This window comes from Mauremys mutica, chromosome 2 (assembly GCF_020497125.1).
Source record: "Mauremys mutica isolate MM-2020 ecotype Southern chromosome 2, ASM2049712v1, whole genome shotgun sequence".
Lineage (NCBI taxonomy): Eukaryota > Metazoa > Chordata > Testudines > Geoemydidae > Mauremys > Mauremys mutica.
The window spans coordinates 255,301,534-255,326,808 of record NC_059073.1 but is presented as its reverse complement, the minus strand read 5'-3'; the positions used below and the strand labels follow the sequence as shown (position 1 = coordinate 255,326,808).

Sequence of the window (25,275 nt, the reverse complement as noted above, 5' to 3'; positions counted from 1 at the left end):
TTTAATCCTATGAAAAGTTCAGGTGGAACGGTACTGGAGACTCACGTTTTCTATCCACAGAACTGAAACAACACTAGCAATTGTGCCAGTTTGCTGCACGTCACTTTATCTTGACTTGCAGGATACAAGAGTTGAAATTGCAGTCTATTGACATGCATGTTCCTTCCTTGGCCTTTTTGGCTGAGTTTTTCCACAAATAAAATAGGTGTTATAAGTGCAGGTAAAAGAGTTAAATAGGCTAGATTTAAGTAGAATAAATTTAGAGCTGAGTCTGTTTAGCTTATCAAAAAGAAGATTGAGAGGTGACTTGATCACATTATATAAGTACTTTCCTGGGGAGAAGATACCAGGTAGTAAAGGGCTCTTTAATTTAATAGAGAAAGGCATAACAAAAAACATTGGTTGGAAGCTAAAACCAGACACATTCAAATTAGTAATTAGGCACACGTTTTTAACCGGGGCGGGGGGGGAAGTGGTGGATGTCTTCAGATCCAGACTGGATTATTTTCTGTTAGATATGCTTCATCCAAACACAAGTTATTGGGCTCAATACAGAGGTAACTGGGTGAAATTGAATGGCTTGTGATATACAGGATGACAAACTAGATGATCTTCTGGGATTAATCTATGAATCTATTAATTAGTTTAGGGGTTCTCAAATTGGGTCAGGACCCCAAAGTGGGTTGTGACCCCATTTTAATGGAGTTGCCAAGGCTGGTGTTGGCCCTGGGCCCCAGCAAGTCTCAAGCTTCAGCTTTGCCCCCCTCCCAATCCCGCTTGGGGCAGTAGGCCTCAGGCAAGCTCAGTCTTCAGTCCTCCATCCTGGGGTCGTGTAGTAATTTTTGTTGTCAGAAGGGGGTCACGATGCAATGAAGTTTGAGAATCGCTGAATTAGTTCATTGAAACCATTCTCTCATTTAAGTCTGGAAAGTTGTCAAAATGCCTGTACAGTTTCGTAAACTTTTTGCTTGTGTTGCTCTAGTTGGTGGTAACTGGAAAATGCAGTTTAGTTTCAGCCTTTAGAATATCAGATTGATCATTTAGACTTCTCTTTCCAAAGTATGTCTTCCAGTCTTGCTCAAAACCTGTTGCCCATAATCAACTCCTCTTCTAAATGTCCTGCCTTTTTGCAGGAGAAGAGGTAGATAGGTATGCTTTATCTTTTCCCACAGCCAGGAGTGTGAAGTGTTTTGGTTGGTTTGTCAGGGATGTGATTTCTGTTTGTTTTTGAAATTTGAACCATTTTCCATAAACATATTTATTTTCCTTATTTCAGGTCAGTTTGAGGAAATTTCAGGCTAAACAGAAATTATGCCCACTCCTATTCCAAAATGTTGGTGAATCCAAATGACAGTAACTTCTGCAATAAAAGATTTTTTGAGCAAAATAACAAAAGCATAACAATATATGTAATCTCACCACATCTCATCTTTTGGAGGTGCTTCAATCTAACTTCATTTTTAGTAGGTGGTATTTTCTTTTAATGATTAGAAGCTCATTAGCGAGCAATGTATATTTTAGACATATGTCATGGAGTTATAGGTTTGTTTATCATATTGAATATTTTGATTGTCTAATGCCAGAAAAGACTGAGTCACACACAGTTTATGTGGAAGGAATCTTTCCATGGAGCTGTCTTATTACTACTTTATAATAACCCTTCTCCATCTCTTCTGTTACTAAACCTTCAGAAGGGGAGCGCTTCAAATCAGAGTTGCTCTTACCCTTCATAGAGCATCATGTAAATATAAATTATTAATCCACATCCTGCAAATATTCAGGCTTTCTTAAAAATTAGTCTTGCTTGATAAAACTTCCTGAAATACAAACTAGTTATGGGTTGTTTTTTTTTAAACGGAACTTAATATTCATATTATCCACGATTAATTATCTCAGTACCTATTTTATGACATAGTATTCAGGATACTTCTTCCACCCCTCACTTATGCCAACTCCTCTCTTGCTATTGAAAGAAAAGAACATGGCCCAGAAGTAATAAAAATTATAAAGCCTAGAGTGTAAAGCAAAGCTAAAACAAACCAAGATAGACACATTTTTACATATAACTGAAGTTTAGGTTTTGTGTAGTAGGTTGATCCCTTACTTAGCCTTTAATAAAATTGGATTCAGGGGTATTTATATCTAAATAAAAAAATAAAATTAATTTCTTTTCTCACATTTGTGTGTGATAGAGAGTGTCCTCTGAGTTGTAATGGAAAGAACATTTAAATTTCAGTCTTAATGCCACCTATAAGAAAAATTTGTGTTTTAACACATAAGGACTAATTTTGAGGACAATAGAGTAGCCTATTGCAGGAAAGGGAGGAAGGAGTGCTGAGGGGAGGGAGCAAACAGAAAAAAGTTAGCGAGATTGTGGTATAGAGCCAAAAATTATCCCTGGTATAACTCTGTGGTTCTTAATGGTGCTTCACTAGGGATAATTTAAACCCATTAAGCAGAATTGTTGAGTCGGCATTTCAGTCAGGATACATTTCTAGGCTGAATACTAGCTTTCACTTCTAAAATGTCACAATTGTTTAATTACTTTAAAACAGCTATTATTTTTAAAGTAGTATAAATGCTCCTTGGAGTTCGTGGAGTAAGAAGTGTGTGCTGCTTTTGGTCTTCCAGGCACTCTCAATACAAACAAGTTGAAGTCCCAATCATGACTTGGGACTCCACTGTGCTAGTGCTGTACAAACACAGAACAGAAGGAGAGTCCTTGCCCTGAGGCAGTTTTTTCAAACTTGGGATGCCACTTGTGTAGGGAAAGCCCCTGGTGGGCTGGGCCGGTTTGTTTACCTGCCACGTCTGCAGGTCCGGCCGATCACGGCTCCCACTGGCTGCAGTTCGCTGTTCCAGGCCAATGGGAGCTGCTGGAAGTGGCGCAGGCCGAGGGATGTACTGGCCGCTGCTTCCAGCAGCTCCCATTGGCCTAGACCAGTGAACTGCGGCCAGTGGGAGCCGCGATCGGCCGGACCTGCGGATGCTGCAGATAAACAAACTGGCCTGGTCCACCAGGGGCTTTCCCTACACAAGCGGCGTCCCAAGTTTGGGAAACACTGCTCTAAGGTAACAGACAACTGCTGGATACAGCCAACAGAAGGTGCACAAGAAAGCAGTGAGACAATACTGATCAGCATGATAGTTGGCAATCACATTTGTCTTCCACTTTATTTTCTGAAATCAAGATTTGCTTGTGTAGTAATCCATTCTCTGTTTTGGTGAGCTTTTGCAGATACTCGAGCAGTCTGTGAATGTTCACACAATGTCAATTTATGCCATCAGAATTAAGGGGAAAAAAAATTACCTAATACTTTTAAGGGTGGTTAACGCCATGAATGTAAATGGTGACAAATGACCAGTTGAGTCATTGCAGTGAAATGAACCAGCACAGATCAAAGTGTGAGAATAAATTGTTTTGTTTTGTAGAAAAATAAACTTTGAATATTTAAACAAGTCCATTTACTATAGCTTCAGGTGGCAATTAGTAAGCCAGAGGATTGTATAGCTCCACGGGGGATGTTCAGGGTAGCAGAGTATGCTAGGCATAGCAGTAAGCTATTTTGGAGGTTTGCTAACGGTAAAAGCTCAAGCCAAACTTTGTGTCTCCAGTTCATCTTTAGGTACCATAAATGCCCTCAACCCTAGCGAGGGCTCAAGGCGTGACCTGGTCAATTTAGGCACCTCCACCCTTTCCCTTCCAAGGGCTTGGGACGTAAGGCATGTACCCTTACCCTCAGGGCTGTACGGGTCTGCGGAGCCTTTTCCCAATGAAACTAGTACCCAGCTATGTTCTACACATCTATTTATTAGCATGCACACACAGAATACATATGCCAAGCAAATCTATTATGTTCACCACTCCCAGTATACAGGCAGACTTCACCCAGTGGCCAGTCAAGATCCACTCATCTGGGGTTTCCTGGCAATGCCTCTGCATGTCATAGTAATGCAAAGGGATGAGAGTTAGAACAGCTTGATATTGAACTGCAGTCTGGAGATGGTTCCCAAGGAGCATTGTTTTTCATTTACATTATATAAGTAAAACTAGCCACCACCTTTAACTCTACTAAACCTATCACATTGTCCAATACCTCCTAAGTAACAAAATTTAACCAATCATGTGCTGGCCCCCATGTTTCCTCCTCCCTGCTCAAGTCTTTTCTTACATTTTATCTCTCATGCCCAAATTGTAACTTATTTATGACCACCTTTGTTCATGCAGATGGTCAGCATGAATTCCCTGATCAGAGCTTATCTTATCTATATTACCATTTGTTGGGTCTTTCTGTATCCTCCCTAAAACTTTCTAGCCCCTGGGGGGTCTCTACTTTACAACCCTTGGGTTTGTAACTCTTTTTTAGGAGCATTCCTGAGGTGGAGGTGCCTTAGCAGCAGCAGAGCATTTTTCTTAATTTCAGTAGTGAAATCCCTGAGTTTCACCAAAGGCTGGTCAAGACACTAGTTTAGTATGGGGATGAGTTAAGTCCCAGACTTACACAAAGGCCACTTATTGTAAGGAATGCTACAAAGTGTATTCCTCTTAGCAAGGAAGGTTCCTCTCTCTGATCCTGCATGCGGTCTAATAAAGCAGCTGCCTATTTCACCTTCAGCTCCACTCTTTTCCCTTCCTGACTTTGCTGAGCCTGGATTTTCACCCTCCTCCTGTCATCCTCATGGATTTGAGCCACATAGCGTCCTCGTGGATTTGAAACACTGACTCTGAGGTCCCCAGCCCTAAAAGATGGAGGAGGAGCAGAAGCAGAGAAAGGGGACCCTTCTCCTTCCCACAGAGTTCAGGCAGGGCATCTGGAGCTCTGCCTGTTGGCACTCTCATGCTGCTTAGATATCAAGCCAGCAATCGTTGATCCTTCAATTATTTTAAAGTTACTTTTGATTTACACCATTGTAAATAAGATCAGAATGAGGGGCCTGATTCTCCTCAGATCTTGTCTTTTACACCTGTGTAAAGGGACGTCAAATGTTACCATCCTTATTTGATAGCATTTTACATCCACTTTGCACTCGTTTTAACAAGCTGTAAATGGCAAATGGAGAACCAGGCCTCAGGCATTTTGCTGCCAATCAGGAAGTGAATTGGGCTGTAAAATGGGGTACGTAGGTATAGTTTAGGGAAATCTTTTTTTAAGTGTTCAGATTTCATAATTTGAAAAGCATTTGAAGGGCAGGTCCAGCAGTGGCATTATTGTATTTTAGAAACAGATTTGACCTCGTTGTCCTCTCAGACTATATGTATGTGAGCGCATGTCTATACTTAAAACACTACAGCTGTGCCACTGTGTCACTTCAGTGTAGACACTACCTACGCCGAAGGGAGGGCTTCTCCCATCAGTGTAGGTAATCCACCTCCCCAAGAGACGGTAGCTAGGTCGACGGAAGAATTCTTCCGTCGACCTAGTGCTGGTCTACGCTGGGGGTTAGGTTGGTATAGATACCTCTCAGGAGTATGGATTTTTCACACACCTCAGAGACATAGCTATACTGAAGTAAATTCCTAGTGTAGACCAGGCCCCAGTGTAACATCATTGACTCCAGTTACTTCTGATTTACACTCATAGCTGAGAAGAGAATCACAGGCCTGTTGTATTACACCATAATAGCAGTATATTAGGAATACTAAATTTTCTTTGATAAAGTATAGATATTTTTTAATGGATTGATGTAGTCGGAAAGAACAAAACAAAAATAAGAGCAATTTCCAACACTTACTTTTTGTGATTCATTCTGCAGCACTGGATTTTTACCAGATGCAATTTTGTGTTTAACGTGCTAAAAATATCAGAGGGATTTGATGTAATCTTCTTAGTACAGCAGTATCAAAACTTCCTGAAGTCTTTGGGATACTACGTACAGTACGGTTTGAAAATGCACATAGGAGAACAACTGCCATGACCCTTTTCCCCTGCTTGTGCCCCCTGTGCTGGGGTGGTGGCATAAGAGCTGCTGTGTCAACACTAACAGTTGAGGAATCCTCCCTTAGGCAGGGGGAATGTTCAGGGGACCAAATCTGCCAGCTTTCTAACTGCTTTGCACTGCTAGAATAGGGCCCAGAGTCAGGGCCATTCTTTCTAGTCGTTTTCAGTGTCACTTTTGAATCCTACTTGGTACATACCCTTGCCCTGGGAAGTAAGATCTCACAAATACTGTAGCTGTGAACGTAACCTGTATAAACACATTTATGGCTGCAACATTGTCCATGCGCGTATTTTTAGGCTTGGCAGAATTTGATATTTGTTTTTATACTTTTGACAATTATTGATCCTTTTAAAGCATATATTTCTATCTATTTTAATTTTTTACTGTTGTGGGAAACTGTGTGTGGGGGGGTGTCAGACATTTATTTAAGAACAATAGACATTGAGATTCAAAAAGTAAAGCTTTATAAATCATTAAAACACAAATTGTCAGTATCCCATGTCAAAATATACAAAGTAAATATCCTTAAATTGGCAAATAGTGCATGTTTTTACTATTCATTCGCTAGTCCATAGGTTGGTTACAAAATTCAGAAGTCTAAATCACTGGAATGCCTTACTTTGCCTATCTAGACATTTCAATTGTTATCTTTGGAAATACTGTTTTGGTCAGTTTGTGTGTGTGGTGAAATTGACGTTTTCCAAATTTACTGATTTAAAAAAATCTAATCATTCCAAGCCTGCCTATATATGTTTGTGAGTGACTTTTGTAGTGTACCAGAAGTCCAATTTTGCATCAGTAAAACCGCTTCTTCCTTGCTAGCTTGTATGCCCTTTTTGGTGAAAGCGTTCTGTGCATTGCCCTCATTCCTTCCATCTCCATTTCAGAACGGGAGGAGGGCGTGGGATGGATCTAGTCAACCCCCTGTGTCTGCTTGTTGTGCTTCATGTGCTAGCTGTGGCTCCCCTCTCTGTCTGGTGGATGTATTGTTTTGGGGTAGGGATTTTAATGTTCAGTGCCCCATCCTTTCTCCTCCTCCTCCTCACAGACAGACCTCCTTGATTCACTCACTGTCTTTGGGAACACCTGGTCTCTTGCTGCTCAATGCCCTGAGCATGGGAGGGTTACTAGTTCCCATTCTACAGCAGCATAGTTGGTTCCTGGATCCTTTAGTAGAAAATCTGTGACATTTGAACTCCCATTCCCCCTGCCCAGCAGTAGCTGCCCTGTTTCTGCCAGGAGCGAATCCAAGGGAAACTCCTCCTCAGCTCTCATAGTAAGGGTGGAATTTATTCCTGGTTTGGAGCTATAGACTCATGAGCTTACTGAATCTCCCGAATAAGTTTGTGCCCCACCCCCAACTTCCATAACATGAAATAACTAAATGTGGTCTCTTTTGTTGTTGTTGTTGTTTCTTTGTTTGGTTTTTTTTTGTTTTGTTTCTTTTCAAAGTGAGAGGAAGAAGGAAATTGAGTGATGCCCTTTTTAATGCAGGGGCGGCTCCAGGACCCAGCACGCCAAGCGCATGCTTGGGGCGGCAAGCCGCGGGGGGGCACTCTGCCGGCGCCGCGAGGGCGGCAGGCAGGCTGCCCTCCGCGGCTTGCCTGCGGACAGTCCGCTGGTCCCGCGGCTTTGGCGGATCTCCCGCACACGCCTGCGGGAGGTCCGGTGAAGCCGCGGGACCAGCGGACCGTCCGCAGGCAAGCCGCGGAGGGCAGCCTGCCTGCCCTGCTTGGGGCAGCAAAATTCCTAGAGCCGCCCCTGTTTTAACGAATGCATCAAAAATTAATTTTGTTTAGGAAACCTCCTTTTTCTGTAAGACCTCTTCTGTTTCAGCAGAATGTCATTCCTTTTAAATTGGTTCAATGTAAATGATCTGTATGGTATTAAGAATCTACAGCAGGAACACAACAGTGAGGAGGTGAGAGTTTCAGGCAGCATTCCCCCGGTTATTTGATATGGACAGTAATTTACTGAACCAACTCGGTATTGGAATGCTCAGCTAAGGACCTTTCTGGTGAGATTTTTGGAAATGTATAGTCCACTTCCATAAGCAAAATTGCATTTGCCCTATAATGGGGCCAAATTTATCTTCCTGAATTTAACTGTTTTATATAAGTTGTACACAGATTGATCGTTTTATCTTAATGTACTGCTTACAGAATTATAATTGTAAGTGAGCACTCATTGTGTTGATGGCTTTGGAGAGAAATGTATGTGGTTCTTTTGCAGGTAATAAAATGGGAAAGTCCAATTTGCAATTGCAGAATAAGCCTCTGAGTGATGTATGATCTTCATAGTAGCATTGGTCAGAGGGTTACTGGTAATCACAGTGCTGACTTGCTTCCCTAGTGGCCTGCGCCTTAAAACTGAATAGTGAACAGTGTGAATCTGTGTCTTTGAGCCAGCCAGCATAGATTCTATCTTATTAGGTCCTCTTTGTCACAGTGCTTAATCCTGCTGCCTGATCCTTGTTAGAACACACATGCTGCTGAGTCCTCTAATAAAGGAGGTAGGTGTGAGGCTCCTCACTAGAAGCACTGAAGCGTAAGGCAGTTAGGGCAATTGCTGCCTGACTGACAGAGGGGCGAAATGCTTCCTACATGTTATTACTTAAAAACAGAACAGATCTCAGACAGCTGACAGATGAGCTTTGCTGAGGTAATGGTAACTTGTTGATAGGCTAATATGAGACAAGTGTCATCTTTTCACACAGTATAATGGCCTAGCTTTACTCTAATTATGATAACCCTTTTTCACAGAGAGAGCGCATTAAGGATTAAACATAATGCAGAGCATGGTGAGGTTTTAACCGAGCCAGCCAAGAGACAGCTTGTAGATGCTATTACATCCATATGTACACATTCACTCTAGATATACAAATGGTATTAATTTGAAAAATAAGCACATATTTACTCGATATAGAGGTAACAGCTTGGTTAGGCTGGCCTTCCAGGCTTGATGCTTTAATTTTAAGCTACTGTAGCCCTAAGAATTAATCTGCTTGTTTGTATAAATATATCTTTTCTTATAAATTTGAATATTTGATGTAATCGGCTTATAGATTTATATTAAAAATAAGTTTGGCTGTAAGGCAAGAGACCTGCAGGCCAAAACATTACTAACACACCCCAAATCAGGCTACACTGCATAGTTAGGTTAGATGAAAAATGCTATTTTTTTTTTATTTTCCCACTTCATCTACAACAGTTTTTTACTTTCTCACAGCTGTTTTTATATTCCCTGATCATGACATCCATAATGTTACAAAATGTTGTTGCAATTTTAAATGTATGTGTGAACAGTTAATTTAGGGAATGCAGATAATGATTTGTATAGCTAGGAGAATGACTCAGTATGAAACTGGAATATAGCATAATGTTTCCTTATGAGGAATCTCAGTTAGGGGTGTACTTCTCTACCTTTCTGGAGGGAGAACTTTAGGAAAAGAAAAATCAGTGACACTTCTAATAAATCTCAAGTCTTGTTATCAAAATAGCCATATTGGCAGGTTTATAGGTATGAATTTCTGTCTTCTGGACTGATGGCTATAACCAACATAAGCTGTAGGGTGTTGCACAAGCTAAAGTATTGGAAAAACACCAGCTGGAGATTTTTCATTAGACTTGGGCTTGTGGTAGTGATATCAGAAATAACCTGCACCATTGGGCCCTACTTATGGAAAAAAGTGTTGCCATTGTTCATTCTTGCTACGCAGTGTGACCAGGAATACTGCTGTGGAGTCCTCCTTCAAGGTCAAGATTATTTTTAATGGTATAAATTAGCAGGTCCTTTTATGCCCCCAAATTCTAATCTCTCACCTGTTGTAGTAGTAGGGCTAAATAAGTGAAATTTCTCTCCTGTGCAGAAGGCCAGCTCAGGGCCTATGCATTATTAAGTCCTGTTTTTAAGATTTATTTTGATGAATAAATGTGAAATGTGTTGAAATATAGTAGGCTTAAATTTAAAATTCATTGGCCAAATTCATCCTGATTGTGAGTACTCCAACACCAATGAAGTAAATAGGGTGGAATTTGGCTCTACATCCGTATTATATAGCATGGCAGAAGCTAATATGCCCGCCTCTTCGTCATATTAAGCCTGAAAAAATTGGCATTTGTTTTAACTGGGTAGTCAGACTCAGAGCATGAAAATAATTTTATACAGTGAGTAATTTGTCTAGGATAAGAGATCTCCTTTTCACATGCCCTTTTGTTTAATCCCTTTCAGGTAATTTGGATTTGACTGGTCAAAAACAAGTCTTCAAAGCAGAGAATAATCCCTGGGTTACCCCTATAGCAGATCAGTTCCAGCTGGGAGTGTCTCATGTTTTTGAATATATTCGTTCAGAAACATATAAGTAGTAAGTATTGATCTTTATTGTATTATGTTATAGCTTTTACTATGGAGCATTTGACAAAGTCCTTGCAGCTTGATTGTGCACCAAGCATGGAAACCAAGAAAATAGAACATTTTTGCAATGTTACTTACTAAATAATTTCCTGTTAAGGTAAGTGCATGGAATAAAAATGTATATAATAAGTCATTGCTCCATAATTTTCAAAACAAGTCCAGCAACGTTTTTTAGTGGTTTCACAACCTACACAATAGCTTGATTTTAATTAAAAATATGCAGCTCTATACACATTTCACTGTAAATTGCTAAATGTTTACTTTCTTATGGGTCAATTTTCTGAATAAAAAAGTATGGCTTATCCATATTAGGAAAATACATTATCCATATGTATAATGGGCAGCAGGTTTAAAACAAATAAAAGGAAGTTCTTCACACAGCGCACAGTCAACCTGTGGAACTCCTTGCCTGAGGAGGTTGTGAAGGCTAGGACTATAACAGGGTTTAAAAGAGAACTAGATAAATTCATGGAGGTTAAGTCCATTAATGGCTATTAGCCAGAATGAGTAAGGAATGGTGTCCCTAGCCTCTGTTTGTTTGTCAGAGGGTGGAGATGGATGACAGGAGAGAGATCACTTGATCGTTACATGTTAGGTTCACATCCCTGCTGGATGGACCCTTGATCTGACTCAGTATGGCCATTCTTATGTTGTTCTTATGACACTGTCCCTGCTTTTGGTGGTCAATTTATAAACTTCATTGAGGAAAGATGGTAGGCTTACAAGAGCAGGGCTTGGCAAGTCATGTTAGGAGTAATACTTTTAGGGATTTGCCACAGCGGTTTACAAATTGAAACAGGTATTTGTTGAAAATAGTTTCACCTGGTGGTGGTGATCATACATTGAGATTAGCTGTGAAGGGAATGGATTTGAATGATAAATGTTTTTGTTTAGGAAAGTTTATCCGAGTCAGTGGGTTGAAAGATGTTCTTGTTGAAGACTTTTACATGTTGCCAGTCCACAATTAGTTTAGAACAATAAGCAAGAGAGTTACATCAGGCTTTAAAACTCTGACAACTGATTTTAGAAATATTAAATAATGCAGCAAAAAACTGAAATCATGCATTAAAATTGATATTTTGTTCCAAAAATCAAAACTGAGGGAAACTCTATAACTTGTGGTGTGTTTTTTCCATAAAAATATGTAAATGCCTCTCTGACAACTTTTATCAGCAACCAGTGAAAACAAATCCACAAAAAAGCAAAGTGTTACAGGTGGTGATAAAGGGGATACAGAGTATAGGACTGACAAGTACAGCTTCTGGATGGAATTTTATAAATGATCCAGCAGTGACTTCTATAGACTTATGCTGAAGTGTCATGTAGAGAATTTTAGCTGAATAGGATCACAGGTGGGAGTGTGTTTTTTATAAAATCCTGTGTGCCAGCAGATTGGTCTCTATGCTGTAATATATTTGTTAATGTGTTTTTGCAATCTCTGGTGGTAATTTTATATTTCTGTTCAGTGAGTAACATAGGTAAGGAATTCTTAATGCAGTACTAACAAAAACATTCATGGATGTTTGGAGAACTATTGTGGAGTTCCAAGGACCTAATTAAAGCTTTAATATGTTTACTCTACCATGAGAAGTTAAACAGAGGCGAGTTCCTTTCAGAATTATGTGCAGATTTTTGTCAGTTACTATTGTGGTGTTGCAATAAAGGGAGAATTCAGAGAAACAATATTAGAGTTGTGTAGACATTAAACTGCTCCCGCACTGGTATGAAACCGTTCTTAATGTAACCAAAATACATAACCGCAAAATATACGCACATGCAAATAAACAGAAAAAATGTTTCTTTAAACTTTCAGTGTATAAATGAATTATTTTTGGACCATGTGTTGAAAACTTTTGTTAGAGAACCTGCAATAATGAGACTGCCCAGACTCGTGGGGCGGGTGGAGGGAAGAGAGAGAGATTCTGTTCCCCCCTCTCCCAACCTGTTTCCTTTAGATATGACCTGCTGCAGACATATTTTTTTGACTTGCATTTGATTTCGTGTGGTGTAATTTGTAAGAGGTGGCACAGTCAGGTTAACAGGTCAAGTGACATTTTATATCCTAGAGCAAACTAACTATGAACATAAAAGATGTGTGAACTAATTTCTGCCTGATGAGATTTCTCTTCTGTCTAATCGTAGGCTTTTGCTTCTCCTCCTCCAACCTTTTTTTCCTTTCACAGGAATATTCAAGGTACTGTACCTTTTTTCTCATTAAGCAAATCATCAGGCTGAGAAGTAGGTGTAGTAATTTCCTCCATAAGATGTCTGTAACCATATGCAAAATTGAACTCTTTGATTCCACTGGATCATTCAACCAAGAGAAAACTTTAAAAATTACCTTACAGTATTTGATAGACCCAGACAGCTTAACTTGTACACTGATAGAAAGCATCATTGTTAAATGGGTGATTTGCTACAAAAGAAGTTATTCTGTTTAGATAATGTCTCTCATAATTTTGAGGAAGGAGAAGAAATTGTGTATTAGCAGCCTGAAATCTGTATGGAGCTGGGGATCTGGCATTTTCTGGCCTTGGTTCTGCCTGAGTCTTCACTGGACACATCAAGGCAAGATGGTTGGTTCCCCCACAATATAGGTAAAGCTTAAAGCCCAGGGTTGGTGCTTCTCCGAGTTGGAGAGGTGCAGGTGAACCTCGTTGGCCTGCATGAGCTCTGATGCCAAGGAAGACCCATGTGCCTGGGGTGTCAGAGGCTTGGGGGATGGCAGCTTCTGGAAAATTGAGGTATGCTCAGGATGCCACTCTGCATGGTGAACCTGGATTTTGATGCACAGTTCAATCAGGCTGTCCAAACTGGATGGAAGCTCCACCTGGGAAAGCTCCTCCTTCACCTCCTCGTTTAACCCCAGGTGGAAATGGTGGTGCTGTGCCATGTCATTCCACCTAGTGTCAGAAACCAAACAATGAAATTCAGCAGTAAATAAAATAAAAAATAATAATTGGAGATATACCAATCTCCTAGAATTGGAAGGGACCTTGAAAGGTCATTGAGTCCAGCCCCCTGCCTTCTCTAGCAGGACCAAGTACTGATTTTTGCCCTAGATCCCTAAGTGGCCCCCTCAAGGATTGAACTTACAACCCTGGGTTTAGCAGGCCAATGCTCAAACCACTGAGCTATTTCCTCCCCCGTATGTGGCTACAGGCTGGCCTCCTGTCATAAGGCCTAAAGGGTTGTCTTGTTGGTCTGCACCAATTTGGGATCACCAAAGATGATGGACATAGCTTGAATGAATTCCTCTAATTGTTGCAAGAGGGGGTTGGACTGTTCCAGGAGTGGGGAAGACCAGGCCAAGGCTCCCCCAGTCAACAAATTTAAGATGAGCCCCACAGAGGTCTGGTCTGTGGGGAATGGTCGGGGGGCATAGGAGAAACAGGAGCTGACGTTAGTGCAGGAATCCCCAAAACTTGTCCCAGTCTCCATCAGATTTGTTGGGCAGTAGAATCCTCAGCTCAGGGAGGAGTGGAGCAGGAGAAGCCAGCAGAGCAATCTGTGCCTAAAGGGCCACAGTCTGCGATTACAGGGTGGTTACTTGCGACTGCAGGTTCTTGATGGCATCTGCCAGTTCCGCTGGGGCCTTGGTAGGGTCAGTGCTAGCACTGAGAGCCGCTGGCCCCAATTCGAGGGCTTCTCCATGTGTCAGCTGACCAGAATGAGAGCAGTCTAGCCTAGTGGCTGGAGCAGACAGAAGGCCTAGTGGTCAGTCATAGTCAGTCATTGGGCGCCAAAGTGAAGGGTCAAATCAGAAGGCAGAAACTGAGTACCAGAACCAGGTTTTGAGCCAGCATCTGTAATCAGGAGTTCAGGGCCAAGGGTCAAACCAAAGGTCAGAAACTGGAGCAAGCAGGGTAGCAGGCCATGAGGGGTTCAAGGCAGGGGCAGGACAGAGGTAAGGCTGAATCAGCAGGATCAAGGTAATGCAGGAACAGAAACAGTGGCTTTTATGAGCTTTGAGAAGGCAGTGAGCTGCTGCTGGCTTGAGTTGACCTCTGCAGCCAGTCAAGATGCATCGCTAAGAGCCAGCCTGCTGACCTCTGCAGCCATTCAGGTTGCGTGGCTAATCTGGCAGCCTGCTGCAGGCCAGTTGTGTTGACGAGTCTTCCTAGAGACTAGTCTGCTGCAGGCCCTGATTCCTCACAGCTACCAGCCATTTTAAAGCAAACTTTTTTTAGTGTTAATTCCATCTTTCATCCTTTCCGTAGTTACTTGCCCTAGTTACTACCTGATGTGTAAGGCTGATGCATCTGAAGAATGTATATGCCTATGGTTAAAATGTCTATCCACGTGCCTTCCTATATGCACATTTTTAATACTTCAAGATGGTATGTAGGCACCAAATACAAAATTAGGAATCATATTATTTTTGTCCAAATAGGACCCTGTTAGCCACCATGAATCAACTCAGCTGCTCTTTTTAGTAGGGTCTTTCATCTCCTTTTAATTTTCTTACACTTCATGAGAAATGATAGTAGGTAATGCTTCAGCCCTCATTATTGAGGGAAGAGTTGTGGTAACAGGTGGGTAATATGTCATGCTCTGGTCAATTTCTAGCAAATGCAGTGAGCCCGTTGAGCAGAGCTATCTTTGTGGGTCACAGATGGAAATATGGCCACTAAGCCAAGCCCGCAGCCTAGTAAGGGCTGTAAAGAATAAAGACCAGGAAAATTATAGTTTTTGAAAGTACAGGTAATGGCTGAATTTGGGCACTGATTCTGTTTATCCTGTGCTTGCAATTAAACTACCATGTGTGGTCTCATGTGAGTACCTGAGAAGTAGCTGAAAACCCTTTTTCTAAGCTGTAATGGGTAATGGCAGCCTCATTGCTTTGAAGGATTTAACTAAATGTTTTATTTTTTATTCATGTCTCTAGTCAACTTTCAAAGTGACCTTTGTGTTGTAAGCACATTCTCACAGGATTTTATGTCTAGAATAGTGACAAAGAGATGATGGATTGTATGATTTAGTGGTTATAATATACTCGGGCAAGTACAGACAGGCATAAATGTTTGAAACAAAACAGTGAATGAAACTCTTATGAAGAATTAAAAGCCTCTGATGCAAGTCAGTAGTAGATTAAGATAATTAGTGACTTGATAAAGAAGTGGTAAAGTCTAGATAAGCAGAAGATGGAGGACTGGGGATGGGTTTAGTTGCTAGCGTTCTTCATGTAGTTTCTTCAGGAGGCTGTTCTTTGAGTACATTTTGGGCATTAATCATGATCGCTTGATCATTTCGTATATGGAAATTGCTCTTTGTCCATTTATACTTGCTTCAGAAAGGGGAATGATTTTCCTGTTGTCATTGTGGTGTCTATTATAATAATAAATAATAGGAGATATACCAATCTCCTAGAACTGGAAGGGACCTTGAAAGGTCATCGAGTCCAGCCCCCTGCCTTCACTAGCAGGACCAATTTTTGCCCCAGATTCCTAAGTGGCCTTCTCAAGGATTGAACTCACAACCCTGGGTTTAGCAGGTCAATGCTCAAACCACTGAGCTATCCCTCCCCCCAACTCATTGCCTGATGGCATAATCTCAGTTAAAGCTAAATAATTTCCTAGAGCTGACTGTTTAGAGTAGCATTCAAAGTTCCAGCATTTTTCAAGCTCTTGTAGAGCCAAACGGTTACCTTTTTAACACTTGCTGTAATGGTGGTTGTTGCCTTGTTTGACCTCTTTAGAGAAGCAGAATTATGATAGAACTGACACCTTTTGTTAAGTTTCTCGAAGGTAGTCTTTTTCCCCCCCCCCCACAGGACAGTCAACTTAGAGTCAAGAACTTTGACAAGACACTTTGTGAAGGCAAGTAAGTCACACTTCTTCGAGTGATTGTTCACATCCATTCCAATTAGGTGTGCACGTGCGTTGTGTACACGGACGTCGGAAACTTTTTCTCTTAGCAGCTCCCATCAGGACGGCAGGGGAGCCCCCTAGAGTGGCGCCCTTATGGCGATGTGTATATAGTACCTACTGACCTGACCCTCCTTCAGTTCCCTCTTACCGTCCGTGGCGGCGTTGGAACATTCTCTCACTTGCGAGTGATCCCTTAGTCTTTCAGTCTTCTAGTTAGAGTTGTTCTTAGATATCAGATAGTTAAATACCATTGTATTCACGTGTCTAGAAGCTAATTCCAGCACCAACTTTGGGCTGCAGGGCATGCCGCAAGCCCAAGGTTTCAAAGCTTGTGCCATGCACCACAAGTCTCTGCCTAACAGCGACCCCCATGACTCCTGTCTCAGGTGTCTGGGCAGAGTGCTGCAATATCTGCAGAGCCTTCAAACCATACACTAAGAAAGAAAGAAAGACTTTTGCCTTAAGCAGTTGCTCATGGAAGCTGTGTTACAGCCACCAGCCCCAGACCGACTGGCACCAGACCCGGCTTCCTTGGTGCGAAGTGCCCTGGCATCAGTGTGCAATCCAGCACCGCCCAGGCCCTGAAAATTGCTGGCACTGCGGCAGGACAACCAACCTCAGCACCGGTTGATCTCTTTGGGGAGAGTGCCCTCTTTCCCCTTTCTTGTGACACTTAGTCAGTGCCAAAGAGCTACCAAGACACTCAGAGAGGCTCCCGGCACGCAAAGACAGGTTGTGGGCCTGAGCCAAGAACCAGCACCATCGACTCTTGTGCCACAGGCCCCATTGAGTCCAGCACCCAGCGAGTTCAGTCCTGATGAATGTCTGGAGGAGGTCCTGGAACACCCCTCCATGCCAGACACTTTGAGGCAGCGAAAGACCTCATTGAGCTGTCGGCGCCAAATCCTCTCCCGTGTAGGGAGAAGCCTCTAGCGCTGCTCAAGAGGGTGCCATCCAGAGGGAAACCAGCAATGGTGTGCTGCTCGAGGTCACCATCTCAGCACTGCTCACGACACTGTTCCCGTTCGAGTTTGGTGTCCCGCTACTCCCCTGCACCCACGACCCAGTGAGAGGTTACGGCACCGGCAGCCAATGTACCCACGGTACCCGCATCGATGTCTAGACGCCATTCCAAGACGCTATCAGTCACCCGGCAGTAGACCGCGGCTCCAGCAACCTCACCGGCTCCGAGTGAGAGGGCCAGGTCCCAAGACTCCTAGTACCGTTCGTGATCCCGGTCAACCAGGCACTGCTCCCAGGCCCACACCTCACAGCATCCTACAGCTGCTTAAGGTTCGGCACCACCCTGGTCCTCTCCGTCAGCATCCTCCAGCTCTGAGGCTGACTCCAGTCGCTCCAGCTATAGCAGGCATCGGACCGTAGCCAGCAGAGAGTCCCATTCAGCTTGGCAGCCACAGTGGCCTCCTCTGGGACAGTGGCCCTTCTGGATCCCAGGGACCTACCATCAGGAACAGGGCACCATCTCCAGAGCGTCCAGGTCCGGGCATTCCATGCGACACCATTCCAGGTTACCACACAGGCACACATCAATGGCAAGAGAGGCCTCTCTCTCCAGGCCGCCATTAGATCCCCAAGAGCAACTGGTGACAGCAGGCCCAGTGCCAGTGGCAGTACCAAGCAATACGATACTTCAGCAGGTGTCTGCCCCATTGGGCACTGATGTAACCCAGGCCTATGGAGACCCACAAGAGGGTCTAGATGAGAGCAACCAGCAGCAACTCACGTCCTCCTCTTCCCCAGACGAGGCGGTGGCGGGTATATCAGTCTCATGACCGCCACCAATTGACCACAGGGCTCACCAGGAGTTTCTCCGCAGGATCATCCTCAATATGGGCCTCAAGGCGGAAGAAACAGTCAAACAGGAGGATCTGATGGTGGACATCCTGGCTCCCAAGGGTCCCTCCAGGGTAGCGCTTCCTCTTATAAAGACCATACAGACAAATTACAACACTATATGGCAAACCCCAGCCTCCCTCACACCGACTGCCAGGGGGGGTAGAAAGGAAATACTTCACCCCATCCAAGGGCTATAAGTTCCTGTTCTGCCATCCAACTCCCTGCCCCCTGGTTGTTTCAGCAGTCGTCAAAAAGGAACGCCAAGGCCAACAAGCCTCTGCCCCAGAGGCCAAGGAGATCAAGCATCTGGACTGCTTTGGTAGAAAGGTCTACTCATCCAGGGGCCTCCAACTATGTATAGCCAACCAACAGGCAATCCTTAATAGACATAACTTCAATTTTTGGACAGATGTGTCCAAGTTTAAGGATCACCCGCCCCAGAACTTGTACTCAGAGTTTGCTGCGTTAATTGAGGAAGGAAAGGCAGTAGCCAAGACTTTGCTGCAAGCCTCTCTCGATTCAGCCGACTCTGCGGCTAAAGCCATTGCCTCAGGGATAGTCATGCGATGCTCAGTGTGACTTCAGGCGTCGGGCCTCCCTTCAAGACCTCCTCTTTGAGGGCTTGGGCCTTTTCTTGGAGCAAACAGACATCAGGCTGCACGGCCTTAGGGACTCTAGGGCCACCCTGAAGTCGCTAGGGATGCATACACAGATAGCCCTGCCCCTCTACCCAGATCTGATCACGCAGGACCACAGGTGCCTTCTCCACCCAAACCTACAGTCTCTACATCTCATGGCTTGGAAACTCCATGGCTAAATCCCATGGAGAGCCAGTGTTCTCAATCAGTGAGGCAGATTCTCCTCAGTAGTAGGAAACCTTCCACTAGGGTTACCTACCTGGCAAAGTGGAAAAGCTTTTCCTGCTGGTGTGAACCCAAGCGTCTTCAACCACTCAGGTTTCTATCCTGGTTATTTTGCACTACCTCCCACACCTTAAGCAACGAAGTCTGTCTCTTTCGTCCATCAGGGTGCATCTGGGGGCCATTTCAGCTTTCCATCCAGGGGAGTCTGGACGCTCGGGGTTCTCAAATCCGCATGGTGGGGCGATTCCTTAAAGGGCTGGAGAGCGTGTTCTCATATTCTCGCCTGCCAGTCCCAACCTGAACCTGGTCCTCTCCAAACTCATGAGCCCACCACTTGAGCCCCTGACCACTTGTTCCCTCCTCTACCTTTCTTGGAAGGTAGCGTTCCTGGTGGCCATTACATCAGCACACAGGGTATCCAAAGTGAGAGCTCTCACTTCTGAACCCCCTTGCAGTGTTTCATAAGGACAAGGTGCAGCTTAGACCGCACCCCAAATTCCTCCCCAAGGTGGTCTCCCAGTTCCACATAGGACGGGACATTTGCTTGCCTGTGTTCTTTCCAAAATCCCACACGTGCCCGAGACACTGCAGCCTGCACACGCTGGATGTTTGAAGAGCCTTAGCATTCTACATAGAGCACACCAAACCTTTCCTCAAATCAACTCAATTGTTTGTTGCCATAGCCGATAGAATGAAGGGCCTTCCAGTCTCTGCACAACACGTATCATCCTGGATCACAGACTGCATTCGCACATGCTATGAGCTGGCCAAGGTTCCAGCTCCAGTGATTATGGTCCATTCGACCAGAGCGCAAGCATCTTCAACTGCCGTTCTGGTGCAGACCCCCATCTAGGAGATCTGCAAGGCAGCCACCTGGTCTTCAGTGCACACGTTTACAGCTCAGTATGCTGTCAACCAATAGGCCAGAGATAATGCATCAGTCGGCAGAGCTGTCCGTCAACCAGTCGTTCCGTGACTCCTACCCTCCTCCAGTGGTAAGCATGGAAGTCACCTAATTGGAATGGACGTGAACAATCACTCAAAGAAGAAAAGACGGTTACTTACCTCTCATAACTGTTCAAGACGTGTTGTTCACGTCCATTACAATACCCACCCCCCTCCCCTCTGTCAGAGTCTATGGCAAGAAGGAACCAAAGGTGGGTCGGGCTGGCAGGGTACTATATACACAGCCATAAGGGTGCCACTCTAGGGGGCTCCTCTGCTGTCCTGATGGGAGCTGCTAAGGGAAAAAGTTTCTGACGTCCGTGCACGCTATGTGCGCACACCTAATTGGAATGGACGTGAACAACAGTTACGAGAGGTAAGTAACCGTCTTTTCTTGCATTCCCATTAAGAAGGATGGTTGGAGAGCAAGCCATTTTAAAAATGGATCCATTAACTCTTAACAGAGAAAGAGGCTTGACAAATGTCATGCTGAGACTATATCACTTAATGGCATTTGGAACACAGGCATCCCTGTGCAGACTGCTTCTTGCTCAGTCTTATGTTCTAAAACCTAATTTCTAATAGCAATAACATTCAAAATGATCTACATTAAAGCAGTTTAGCACCTAAAGAAAAGCACCTTTCTAGATGCTTTTAGAAGGAAGCACTCCTCCAATCGCCCAGCTGTTTTGTGACTGAAGCAAATCCCAGCTGCCTTGGGTTCAATGGACATAGTTCATTAAATATGATTTTTATGGCTTGTACTAGACAAGAATATTTCACTAATTTATTTTCAGCAACTAGAAAGGAAGCTGGCAAGATGTTCAAAGTAATGCACTAAATAAAAACATCATCACTCTGAAATATCCTTTATCTGATTCCGTTGTTGTTTTTGATGCTCCGTTGTTGTAAATTTGTTTAATGCTAACCATGTGCGTGGCATGGTGCAAGACACAAAGAAGACAGTTTCTGCCTCAAAGAGTTTACAATCTAAAACTCTTGTATGCTTGGAAATCCAGATGAGGATAAGAATGTAACAGTATTAATAGAGTTTATTAGGAATTACACTTGTGAAATTAGAAGAGAAGAAACTCCATAGTAAGTTAAATAAAGTAAAAACTCAATTTACATACTCTATGTAACAGATTTTGTACAATAGTTAACTACTATGGCCTTTCATGAGAAATTTGGCTTAGATACAAATGGTTGAGGTTGTATGTTTCTCAGGAAACAGTAGTTCTTATTTAATGTAATCGGTCTCCAAATTATTCTTCACAATATTTCTTAAATCCATTTATGTTAAAAATGTGCAAAGAATGAATGCTACTACCACAAAGTCAGAAATATTTGGTTGGTGGTCTTGCCTGCAAAAATTAAGTATCTTTGTCAGTTGAATGTCTGATTTAGCAATAACACAGCAAAATCCATTTTTACACCAGTATGATATGAGAAATAGTTGCTGATGGTGAGGTCATATCCTAGCAGCTAATAACCATCTGGAGGAGTTGAGAACCCAATTGCTGCTCTATTGCTAGAAAAAGCCCAGCATAATGGGCTGATTTTTTTGTTTGTTTGTTTCTGAAGTAACTAGAGCTCTATTTTAGGGCTGTTGAGCGCTTAAAAAAGTTAATTGCAATTCATCACATGCTTGAACAATAATAGAATACCATTTAATTAAATAATTTTGGATGTTTGCTACATTTTCAAATATATTGATTTCAATTACAATACAGAATACAAAGTGTCCAGTGCTCACTGTATATTTATTTCTGATTACAAATATTTGCACTGTAAAAAAAAAAAAACCGAAATAGTATTTTTCAATTCACCTCATACAAGTACTGTAGTGCAATCTCTTTACTGTGAAAATTGAACTTACAAATGCCATTTTTGTGTTACATAACTGCACTCAAAAGCAAAACAATGCAAAACTTCAGAGCCTACAAATCCACTCAGTCCTACTTCTTGTTCAGCCAAATGTTAGTTTGTTTACATTTCTGGGAGATAATGCTGCCAACTTCTTATTTACAATGTCACCAGAAAGTGAGAAGAGGCATTCACATGGGACTTCTGTAGCCAGCATTGCAAGGTATTTACGTGCCAGATATGTTCAACGTTTGTATGCCCCTTCATGCTTCAGCCACGGTTCCAGAGGACGTGCTTCCATGCTGACGACGCTCATTTAAAAAATGTGTTAATTACATTTGTGACTGAACTCCTTGGAGGAGAATTGTTTGTCTCCAGGTCTGTTTTACCCACATTCTGCCATATATTTCATGTTATAGTAGTCTTGGATGGTGACTCAGCGTATGTTGTTCTTAAAAATGAACACTTTCACTGCAGATTTGACAAAACGCAAAGAAGGTACTGATGTGAAATTTCTAAAGATAGCTCCAGCACTCGACCCAAGGTTTAAGAATCTGGAGTGCCTTCCAAAATTTGAGAGGAACGAGGTGTGGAGCGTGCTTTCAGAAGTCTTAAAAGAGCACACTCTCTGATGCAGAAACTACAGAACCTGAACCACTAAAAAAGAAAATCAACCTTCTGCTGGTGGCAACTGACTCGGAGGATGAAAATGAATATGCATCGGTCCGCATTTCTTTGGATTGTCATCGAGCAGAACCAGTCATCAGCATGGACGCATGTCCTCTGGAGTGGTGGTTGAAGCATGAATGGGCATATGAATTTTTAGCGCATCTGGCATGTAAATACCTTGCAACGCCAGCTACAACAGTGCCATGTGAATGCCTGTTCTCACTTTACGGTGACACTGTGCACAAGAAGCAGGCAGCATTATCTCATGCAAATGTAAACACACTTGTTTGTCTGGGCAACTGGCTGAACAAGAAGTAGGACAGTGGACTTGCAGACTCTAGAGTTTTACATTATTTTATTTTGGAATGCAGGTTTTTTTGTACATAATTCTACATTTGTAAGTTCAACTTTCACAGTAAAGAGGATTGCACTACAGTACTTGTATGAGGTGAATTGAAAAATACTTTTTTGTTTTTATAGTGATTACAGATATTTGCAGAAATAAATATAAAGTGAGCACTGTACACTTTGTATTCTGTGTTGTAATAGAAATCAATATATTTGAAAATGTAGAAAAAATCTAAAATATTTAATAAATTTCAACTGGTATTCTATTTAACAGTGCGATTTAAAACTGCAATTAATCACAATTAATTTTTTTAATTGTGATTAATTTTGTGAGTTAATTGCAGTAAATCGATAGCCCGACTCTATTTGCTAACACTGACTTTTTTTTGGTAGATTAAGAAGAAGGGTTCAGGTAACATATAGGCACATACTTAACTTTAGGAATGCAATTAGTCTCATTGTCTTTAGTGGATCTGTTCACATGAATAAAATTAAGCATGTGTCTAAAACAATTGCAAAACTTTACTAACTTCAGTTGTTCATGTTGGACCCTTAATAGTGACTTATGTAATGCCAGATTATCTGAAGTGCTGCAATTCCTGCAAGCTGAAATCAATGCAGGTTAAAGTTACTCAACATGTGCAGGGTCAAGCCCGTGGCACTTTATACAAGTAAACAGGACTTTATTCTTAAGGAGTTTGTTTCGTACATTTTAGTCCTACCAATAAAGATCTTAAAGTAAGCAACAAACTCTCTTCTTCTTTTAGCGTATGCAGTAAGCAGCTTGAGGTGGGGGGAATCACTTTCATTCTCTAAAAATGTTATTCTCTTATATTTTGCTGTATCAAAAGCACAGTACTGTATATTTTATTTTAATACATTGCATCATATTCTGATTCAGTGTTTTTATTCATTGGCTATATTTTAAAATTTTATAAATATATTAGTCATTATTTCCAACAGAGACAATAGATGATTCAAACTCCTGACATCTTTAGACAACATTTACATGCTAATGTGTAACTCTCCCCTGACATAGCTTGGAACCCATTCTAAAAGATAAACAGGAAGTATGTGTGTGTATATTTGGATTTATAAACAGACCTCAATTTTATTAGGTATAGATATCATTGATATAGATGACAGATATGTATAAATATTGGTCATATTACTGATGCTGCCATTATCTCTTATGAAATACAAATTCATTTTGAAACTTAGAATATTATGCAATACTACAGATAGACTGGGTAGTAATCATAGCTAAATTAGGACAACCCAGAGACCTAGACATGGTACATATGTGTGTTCCCCTACCTGCAAAGTAGACTCTGTAGTCCCCTATTTAGTGGTCCCGTCTATTTTCCAGTCTACAAGCAAGGGTCTCCAAGGTCAATTTAGACAGACAAAATATGAATGAAAATTGGGAGTTCTTAAGGAGACTTTATTAGACAGTCTGAAAGCCACAATTCCACAATCAAGAAAGAAGAGAACTTTGCCACTAAACCAGAATAGTCTTTTAACCAAAATGAAGACAATGATTAGAAATAAAAGGTAATATGACAAATGGGGGAATGGGAAATAGATAGCAATCAATATAATTTACACATTATGAAGTGTAGAAAATTGATCAGGGAGGCTAACGCTATCAGGGAATAGTCCATGTCAGGCAGGGCAAAGAAAAATGAGTATTTTGTGTATAAAGAACAAAACAAATCCTAGCAATGGTATAGGCCCGTTATTAGATGGAGGAGATAAAATCTATATCATAAGATTCCAGTCTAGAATGTGTGTTGAGTCAGTGTGAAGCAATGGAAACAGCTACAAACATGGCTGAGAACCATTTATTTATAGTATTACCAGGTTCAGTCATCAGTGGGATTTGTGGTCTATAATTGTCCAGTTTTTTAATTTCTCAGCCATTTGCCTTTACGAATTATACCTGTGCAGTGTACAGGTACAGTAAGACATGTATCTTGTATGCCATGCCAAGAGATTGTGATATCGGAAGTAACTCAACCAATCACTACCTTTACTCTACAGCTAATTTGCATGCAACAATTGCAGTAGTTGTATGAGGTAGGCTGCACAGATGGATTATTTGGCCCAATTGTCACGCCCATGCAACAGCATGGGTTTTCAGCTACTAGTTAATAATACTGCAGAAAAGGTAGATGTGTTCAATAATAAATATTTGTTCTGTATTTGGAAAGTAGTAGGATGGTGTATTCAGATCTTATGAAGATGATTTATAGATTCCAAGGCCAGAAGGAACCATTGTGATCATCTAGACTGACCTCTTGTATAACACAGCCCATAGAACCTCCCCCCATTCCCCCCCCAAATTCCTAGAGTATATCTTTTAGAAAAACATCGAAGTGGTTGATGAATCCACCATGACCCTTGGTTAATTGTTCCAATGGTTAATTACCCTCACTGCTTTTAAAAAAAAAAATAGGCCTTATTTCCACTCTGAATTTGTCTAGCTTCAGCTTTCGGCCTTT

General features: G+C 42.1%; 1 protein-coding gene across 1 annotated transcript in view; it reads left to right on the top strand.

Annotated features, from left to right (window-relative positions):
- The window catches only part of RSU1 (Ras suppressor protein 1), a 203,154-nt gene that overhangs the window by 87,680 nt on the left and 90,199 nt on the right, over nucleotides 1-25,275 (top strand). The window contains exon 8 of the mRNA XM_045008255.1: nucleotides 10,171-10,303. Coding sequence (XP_044864190.1) covers nucleotides 10,171-10,303 — 133 coding nt within the window. The remainder of the gene's footprint in view (nucleotides 1-10,170; nucleotides 10,304-25,275) is intronic.